The 9,198-nt window shown below is 44.3% G+C and overlaps 1 protein-coding gene across 3 annotated transcripts in view; it reads right to left on the bottom strand.

The window, feature by feature from the left end:
• Positions 1-208: 208 nt before the first annotated feature.
• FAM193A (family with sequence similarity 193 member A) overlaps positions 209-9,198 on the bottom strand; it is a 91,451-nt gene continuing 82,461 nt past the window's right edge. For all 3 annotated transcript variants that reach the window (XM_066573040.1, XM_066573042.1, XM_066573041.1), the window contains 3 exons: positions 8,110-8,914; positions 5,525-5,606; positions 209-1,110 (listed from right to left, as the gene is read on the bottom strand). In XM_066573040.1, the coding sequence (XP_066429137.1) occupies positions 1,017-1,110; positions 5,525-5,606; positions 8,110-8,914 (981 nt within the window). In that variant the 3' untranslated portion in view covers positions 209-1,016. The remainder of the gene's footprint in view (positions 1,111-5,524; positions 5,607-8,109; positions 8,915-9,198) is intronic.

Below are 9,198 nucleotides of genomic sequence, written 5' to 3'. Positions count from 1 at the left end.
AGGACAGACATCTGTCTGGGATGATTTAGTGATCCTGCACTGAGCAGGGGGTTGGACCCAATGACCCTGGAGGTCCCCTCCAACTCTAACATTCTTGCTCATGCAATGTACAAGGTCCGTTGAGTATGCAACAGCACACCGCCCCGTCCTGACAGCCCGAGAAATAAGTGAACCACCTAGAAATGAAGCACACTGGAACAGACCATCCTTCTGCCATACTAATGTATTCCATCTTTCAAAAAGAAAGATATGATTTTAATATTACTTAACAATATGTTAAAAAAGTAGCCACTTGGGCGTCAGTGTTAATACAATTATACACTCTATAACAGATTGATAGTGAGTAATTTTTTTTTCCTTTTTTGTTTTCTCCTGTTAACATCCTCATTCTGCAAGTATTCTTACACAAGCCGGCTACGAGTTTTGGGGGAGGGGGAGGTGGGAAGGGAAAAAAAATAAAAAATAAAAAAAATCCAAGAACACAAATAAGCGTATCTTGTACACTTTGACAGTAGATTGTATGTGAGCTGAGAAATGTTTGTCCGTTTTACGAGTATTTCCCCCATGAGATCGGAGCGGTGGTGATTACATGAGCGTATGAAGTCCATTCCTTTTTCGCCAGTAGTCCGTGTGATAAAACGTAGCGCACTGCAGAAGTGACATGAGCCATCATGGATGACGCAACTACCTATGCCTCAACTCAACCCAAGGAACCAGTCTCAAGTCTACCGCCAAGGCAATTCAGAAGAGCGTATTGCTACAACCAAAGTCTCACTCACAGACTACAAGCACACAAGCTAACAAATTCAGGTAGAAAGTGGCATATTCGTTTTTTTTTCAGATCAGCAAGAAATCGCCAGGGCTGAGGGGGGGTTCAGTGCAGATCCACACAGCACTGGGGACAAGGCAAGGCAGCACTGGCTCGGGGCCTGATTAAGCGGTCAGAACAGCAGGGCATAAACCAGTGGCATTGGTTCCTGCAGGGTGACCCCCTCCCCCTTTAAATGCTTCCACAGTCAGTGTGCAGCGTAGGTAGTCTTCTTCAGGCTGAAGTTGGACCAGTTGATTGACAGCCTCTGTCTTGTCTGCCGGGCAGAGTCTAAGCAGAACCTGCAAACACACAAAGCACAATACATAATCCCTTTGGAAAGTTTAGCAAATTTCCAGCATGAGTTTAAGAGAACAGCAAATACATTGATTAATATGGAAAGTTGGATAATTAGCTTGCAATTAACCTTTGTTATACTAGGAAGGGCACACCCTGCATATAAATTATTCTTCACATGCAGCTAGTCTTTCACGGATTTTTGAAAGCAACCATCTGACTCATCACATACATTGGAGGAACTGGATGCTATCAGCTTGCTGCCTTCTATAGGTCTGGTTACGCCACTCTAGCTAGAGGCCCTTTACATGGCAGATGAACATTCGTTCTCACACTGCTGCATATAAAACGTGCCAGCGATCAGACGACAAACTAGCAAATGCTTGTATGCCGACCGCTGGCATCTTTTATACAGACAGTAAAATAGTTTGCAGCTAATCTCCTCCCACATAAAATGGGGGATGCGCTGCAGACAAGGACATAAGTGTACGCAAATGTCAGTCAGGATGATTGCTCTATGTAAAAGGAAATAACTAGCGCTGATCCACAAGCTAAAATTGTATTTTGGCGCTTGTTACATGCAGAGTCTGCCCCTGTAAAAAGTTCCCTTCAGACCCTTTTACATGTACCAATTAGGCGAATAGTTAGATGGAGTGGTTCGTACAATAATTGTTAGGTGTAAATGTGTGCAGTGAACAATCAGTGATAAATTGTTAAGATTATTGCTGATCGGATCTTTCATGTGGAACTGAAAATCATCCTTCACCTATCGCTGCATCGTTTGGTATAAACAGGCGTTGTACGATTTGCTGTATAGAAAGCAACTAGTATCAGTGTTTTCTGGTGGCACAATGCACCACTTACTAATGGCACGTGACACAGACACGACTGATCACCACAGTGACTTCACTCACAGGTCCTGTAAGCACACGGCTGCCGTCAGGCTCTGCATGTTGTAGGACATGTGATGATGTGATTAAAGGGGTTGTCTCGAGGAAGCAGTGAAATTTTTTTTTGCCCAGTCCCCCTTATTAAGCATACATTACTAATCACCCGTGCAAATGACTTTTCTAGCCGGTTTCTACTTACAGTTCCAGCAACTTATAAAAAGTTTCCCCAAGATGGCCGCCGGCTCTTTTCCCGTCGCTTGCTGTAGCCCGACATTCGCGCTCCCGAGACGCTACCAGCTGTGTCTCCCTGACAACCAGACACCCCGCGGCCGCCGACCACAGCACACGCTCTTGGGCCCCGGGGGCCCCCCAGCGACAGTCCGTCACTCGTCACCCCCGTCAGTCCGTCACCCATCACTTACCTGGTCGGCTGGGCGGCACGGCTGGGCGGCTCAAGTTTCTGCACCTTCCTCTAAGAGAGGATGGTAGCAGAATGGCCGCTCCAGCGCGCTCCCGAGAAGATACAGCTTGTCTGCGCATGCGCAGAAGAGCTGTAGCGGCGAGCACACTGAAGCGGCTCGTGCTCAGAGCAGAAGACCGGACTGCGCAAGCGCGTCTAAAAAAGCAAGCTGCCAGCGAAATTAGACGGAACCATGGACACGTGGACGCCAGCAATAGAGCAGGTAAGTGAATAACTTCTGTATGGCTCATATTTAATGCACAATGTATATTACAAAGTGCATTAATATGGCCATACAGAAGTGTATAACCCCACTTGATTTCGCGAGACAACCCCTTTAAGGGCAGATCTCAGAGCCCAAGTGACTGATCAAATGACAGCAACATCATCACTTAGTACAACATAGCATGTTAAACTGAATGAAGACAATGCCCATCTAGTTCAGCCTGTTTTAACCCACCCCCACATTGTTGGTCCAGAGGAGAACAAAAAGAGGCCCCAACGAGCCAATTTAGCTCATTTGGAGGAGAAAAAAAAAATTCCTTCCCGACTCCATGGCAGTCAAAATAATCCCTGGATCCATTGGCATAACTATAGGAGATGCGGTTGCACCCAGGCCCAGGAGCCTTAGGGGGACCATAAGGCCTCTCTTCTCCATATAGGGAGCCCAGTACTATGAATAAAGCATTATAGTTGGGGACCCAGTTACAGGTTTTGCATCAGGGGCCGGGAGCTTCAAGTTACACCTCTGCCTTAAGGTGATAAACTTGCACCCGGGCCCACGAGCCTTTAGCTACGCCTCTGCCTGGATCAACGTTTGAGTTCCTACCCAACTCCATGTCCTGGATCAACAACCCCACTGGTCACCTAATGTCTATATACTGTAATATAGCACTCTAAAAAGAGGTCTAGAACCATATTTTACAACCTCCTCCCTTTCTTCTTCTCCTTATGCGTTGGTCCAGTCTTGTCTGCCCCCACTCGTTACTCTTTTATAGTTCTCTAAGGTTTATACTGATTTATCCGATTAGGAGTTGCAGTAATTGGAGAAGTGAAAATTGGCACTTTACTTTTATGTTACCTTGTATCTTGATTGGAAATTACATCTGGCAATGTAACTCCTGATTTATTTGTTCAATCTACTTGCTGCTGGACTTTACACACGACTAATGTTGTAATTCTTAATTGATATGTTTTGATCATAAAACCAATAAATATTTTGTTAAAATAAAAAGACATCTAGTCCCCTCTTAAACTCCTCTATGGATTTTGCCATCACTACTTCCCCAGGCAGAGAGTTCCACAGTCTCACTGCTCTTACAGTAAAGAACCCCCTTCTGTGTTGGTGATGAAACCTTTCTTCTAGACGTAGTGGATGCCCTCTCATTACCGTTGCAGTTCTGGGTATAAACAGATGATGGGAGAGATCCTTGTATCGTCCCCTCATGTATTTATACATAGTTATTTGATCACCGCTTTAACAGTCTTTTTTCCAGGGTAAATAATCCCAATTTTGATAGCCTCTCTGGGTATTCAAGTCCTCTCGTTCCATTTATTAATTTAGTTGCCCTTCTTTGAACCCCCTCAAGCACTGTAACATCTTTCCTGAGCACCGGTGACCAGAACTGTACACAGTATTCCATGTGAGGCCTGACAAGTGTCATATAGTGGGAGGATAATGTTCTCGTTCCTCGCCCCTATACCTCTTAATGCATCCCAAGAATTTATTAGCCTTTGCAGCAGCTGACTGGCATTGGTTACTCCAGTTTAGTCTACAATCCACAATTCCCCCCAGGTCTTTTACCATCTCACTTTTCCCTAGCTGTACCCCATTTAGTGTATATTGGTGACATCCGTTTCTCCTGCCCATGTGTATAACCTTACATTTATCAACATTGAACTTCATTTGCTATTTCTCTGCCCAAGCCCCCAGCTTATCTAGGTCCGTTTGTAGCCGTACATTGTCCTCCGTTGCATTAATTATATTGTATAATTTTGTGTCATCTGCAAATATTGATATTTTACTGTGCAGCCCCTCTATCAGGTCATTGATAAATATATTGAACAGAATGGGGCCTAGTACTGAGCCCTGTGGCACCCCACTAGCAACTGTGGTCCAATCAGAGTATGAACCATTTATTACCACCCTCTGCTTTCTATCATAGAGCCAGTTCTTAACCCAATTACACACGTTTTCACCCAGTCCGAGCTGTCTCATTTTATATATCAGCCTATTATGTGGCACGGTGTCAAATGCTTTAGGGAAATCCAGATATACGAGATCAATAGACTCTCCAAGGTCCAGCCTAGAACTTACTTCATTGTAGCAGCTGATCAAATTGGTCTGACACGATCAACCCCTCGTGAACCCATGCTGATGAGGAGTTATGCTGTTGTTTTCCTTGAGGTATTCTAGGATGGCGTCTCAGAAACCTCTCAAATATTTTTCCAATTATTGAAGTAAGACTTACCGGCCTGTAGTTACCAGGCTCTCTTTTAGACCCCTTTTTGTATATTTGAACCACATTGGCAATGTGCCCAAATGAAGCCAGATTATGCTTGCCCACAGCTGCCAATGGGCATAGCATTTTTATGGTACTGGGGCGAGTATGACCTGATTGTATCGAACTGTATCTCCTGCCTTATGCTTGTGTGGTGAACTACAAGTATTAGCATGCTGTGCAGCTACTTTGTGTGGATGGTTGCGGAGACTGCAGATGGATAGTTATGTGAAGGAAGAGACAACTATAACCAGCATTATAATTATATAGTATAATCCTTATACCTCCCCTCTAGTATATTATACAGTCCCCTCCCCCTCTATATAGTGTCATATCGCCTTCCCCTTTAGTATATAGCGTTATTATCCCCTAGAGAATAGTTACTAAAAAATTTAATTTAAAAATAAAATCTTGATATATATTCCCCCCCATCACCCACCCACCCACAATCTTCCAGCTTTTGAGGAAGGAGCAGGAAGACCCCTTAAGAATGGTGTATGAAAGTCAGATCTTAAATTTCCCCCCTTGTGATCTCACACAAGCTCAACACCCGCTCCCCAATCCTCACCTTTTAAAATATTCCACTTCTCTTTCAGTCTCATCCATTTCAACACTGTCAAGGTCAATGTCTTTTGGAAGAAAAACGTCATCTGGAAGACAACACAGAAGTGAAATTTTAATCAAACAGCTTTGCTAAAGTCCATCAAGAACAGATGTGAGTATAAATAGCGGGAAAGTTACACATCTCATGTTATGTGGGTACACACGCATCTCCCAGGAAACGAGGAGTTGTAACAGTAGTGCTTTAAAAATGACACTTTTTAATCCAGCACCAATACCTGTTGTCTCAGGTAAATGAGGCGGAGGTGCACATGTGCACCTCCGCTGCTGCACACTTCAAGACAAAACTCAGTGGGATTATGGATTAAAGCTGTGGTGAGACAACCCCTTTAACACCATGGAGAAGATACTTATTAAAAGGCAGTCATTTTAATGATCTGCAGGGCATGCCCTAGAGGACAGACCCGTCATGGTTAATTAAGGCCCAATAAATCAAACAGATCTGTGCAAAAATAGTTCGAAGATCTTAGAAAATGACTAGTAAATTCCCAATTCTAGACGACACGGACTTAAAAATAACTCTCAGCTCTTAGACCTCATGTCCACGGCACGAGTGGATTTCCGCAGCAGAAGCCCTGCATGCCAGTGCAGAAATTTTTAAATGCTTGCCGGCGATAGTGGATGCTTTTTCTTTCTGCACACGGCTGCACTGTGGATCATCCGCGCAGAAAAAAAAATTCCGCAAGCCGACCTCCCTAATTGATTTTAACCTTCAAATCCGTAGTGTATCCAAAATTGTATTTGCAGATGCACTGCGGATCATCCGCACCCATTGACTTCTATCGAGCCCGTCCGCACTGAAATGGAGCATGCTGCAATTTGTTTTCCACACCAAACTGTCCGAAAATCAGATCCACATGCTTAAAATTCAGTTGCAGATGCCAATGCATTCATATGGGCACTTTGAATTGCTGATCTTCCGCACGGGTCACCCGTGCGGATTTCGCAAATCAAATCCACTAGGGTAGTTTCACATTGACGATTGTGATTTTGCTGCAAGAAAATCAAGTCTTTGTTTCCTGCGTTTTTTGAGTGTTTTCTGCGATTTGAGTGTCAGCTATGTTTTTTCCTTAGAGAGAAATCTCGCATCGCTGTCATGCGTAAATTTTTATCGCAAAAATCAATGGGACCAGTTCCATAAACAGCCAATGCTGCATTTAAATCTTTCAATCAGTCAGTGGAGGTTTTAAAGAACCCCTTGTGATGAGATTGCGAAGGGTCATCTAGATATCATGGCAGTCAGGCCTTCGGAAGGCCAAGGTTCCATGTATTTCTGTCCATAATTGGGTCAAATAACGGTTGTTATAAAAAAAAAAGTTGGGTCAAATAAGGATTGTTACAAAAAAGAGTTTATCACTCATTAGGTCACTGGATGGGTACCACAATGAATGCCTGTTAAGTCTTTACATTTTGGTTGTGTTATTAAACCAATATCAAAACAATAGGACATTTAACACGAACTATTGATACGGGCATCTGATGTCTTCTAACTAGAGATGAGCGAGCGTACTCGAAAAAGCACTACTCGCTCGAGTAATTTGCTTTATCCGAGTATCGCTGTGTTCGTCCCTGAAGATTCGGATGCCGACACGGAGCGGGGAGCTGCAGGGGAGAGCGGGGAGGAACGGAGGGGAGATCTTTCTCTCCCTCTCTCCCGCCCGCTCTCCCCTGCTCCCCGCTGCGACTCACCTGTCAGCCGCAGCGGCACCCGAATCTTCAGGGACGAGCACAGCGATACTCGGATAAAGCAAATTACTCGAGCGAGTAGTGCTTTTCCGAGTACGCTCGCTCAGCCCTACTTATAACCTATGAAGTTGGATCCGCACAGTGGCGTTTACCAATGAACATTGTACTTTCACCTCCATGAGCAATCATTGTGATGCCAAGGACCCCGAGACTGTAACACACACTAATACATTAAGCATCATGATGTGTATTACACAAACTTGTACCAGTGTTTCTGATGGCGCAATGCGCCACTTACTGATCTAGTGAAAGGGATTGGAGTTGATCACAGGTCCTACACCAGCAGAGCTGCCGCGGTGTGCTTACAGGACATCTGGTGATGTCACCATGATGTGATCAGTCACAAGGGCTTTGAGTTCCACCCCGATCACATGACTGACATCACAGGTCATGTAAGCACCCCTAATCACATGACTGTGATGAAGTCACACTCATGTGATGAGGGGTGGAGCTCAGGGCCCCAGTGACTGATCACATCATGGTGACATCAAATGTAACTCATACAATCACTCAAGATAGGTCGTTTTTTCTGACTACGTTCACCACGCAAGGTAAATAATGCGTTACTTTGATAGATTGGACTCTTATGGGTGCAGCGATACCAAATATGTTTTGGGGGTTTTCTTATAAATATGGCAAAATTAGATTGTTTTTTTTTAACTTTCATCTGAGCTGTTTTGGGCGGGTGTCGGCTGTAAGAAACAGTCGGCACCCGCATTGTATGCAGCAGGATCGACCTCCCAATCCCCAACCTCAAATTGTCAAAACTTCTTACAGACAACTTACCAATAGAATTATTCACTTTTTCTCCTTTCTTCTTCTTATTCCTCTTGCTTTTCCCCTTCGGCTGGGGGGATTCAGCGGTAATCGGTGGCTTGTTCTGCTGCTCTCCAATGATCGTTGTTTCACATGGTGCTGGTGGCTTTTCTTCCTTTATATAATTTAACTGTTTTTTGTTGTTACCATTGCCAGCCTTTTTCTCTTCTTTTTTCTGCTCAACCAAAGGTGCGATTTCCACCGCTCTGACTTTGGCTTCGTTTTGGTTCTTCGGTTTTGGTTGCAGTTCTACCGTTTTGTGCGCCTCAGATTTTTTAACCTGTTCTGGGCTGAGTTTTGCGACTTGTGATTTCGACTTCTGCTTGACATGGTTTTCCTTTTGTTGGACCAAGTCAAGGAGGAGAGAGAGCTGCTCCTGCTGCTTTGCCTTCACCTCTTTAGCGGTGTAGGACTTCAAGTCTCTGCCATTTGTGTGGTTCGGTAGCTCATTCACAGCCTCTAGTAACGGACTCGGCTCTGTTTTGTGACACTGTCTTACCGGTAGTGGAACGGAGATGGTTTCCTGCTCTAGGATCCCATTGGAAAATAGTTCTGTGGCGAGGTCTTTACTGGGGAGAGAATGATGCGAGTGTCGATCTGCCCTGTGACTGTCCCTATGAGATCGATCCTTTCTCTTTTTCTTAAGCGCATGACACTCTGGGTGTCGCTGAAATTCCTGTCTCAACCTCTCCTCGTCCTCTCGTTGCCTCTGTTCTTCCATTAATTGACAGTCGTGTTCTCTGGCTTCAGCTTCTTGTCGGGCCTTTTCTTCCAGCTAACAAACGAAGACAAAGGAAGACGTTATTTGTGCTTTTCTGCTGCAACAAAATCCCAACATGTCCAATTTCACCATAAATCATATACATTGATGCAAGAGGAACCGCTACACAAGCCATAAAGTTTGGATTAGAACAGATGTAGAAGTGATATAGAGTTCAATATGACTTATGACATTGCTGCTAATAACTTATTTATTAATAGGACAGGTGAGATTCGGGCCTTATAACTCAATGCTTCCATATCTACAATCTTGTAACTCAAAGCCAACCTCCGATTTTA

Source organism: Eleutherodactylus coqui, chromosome 7 (genome assembly GCF_035609145.1).
Source record: "Eleutherodactylus coqui strain aEleCoq1 chromosome 7, aEleCoq1.hap1, whole genome shotgun sequence".
Classification (NCBI taxonomy): domain Eukaryota; kingdom Metazoa; phylum Chordata; class Amphibia; order Anura; family Eleutherodactylidae; genus Eleutherodactylus; species Eleutherodactylus coqui.
The sequence above is the reverse complement of the archived record's forward strand: the minus strand, read 5'-3'. Positions and strand labels throughout refer to the sequence as shown.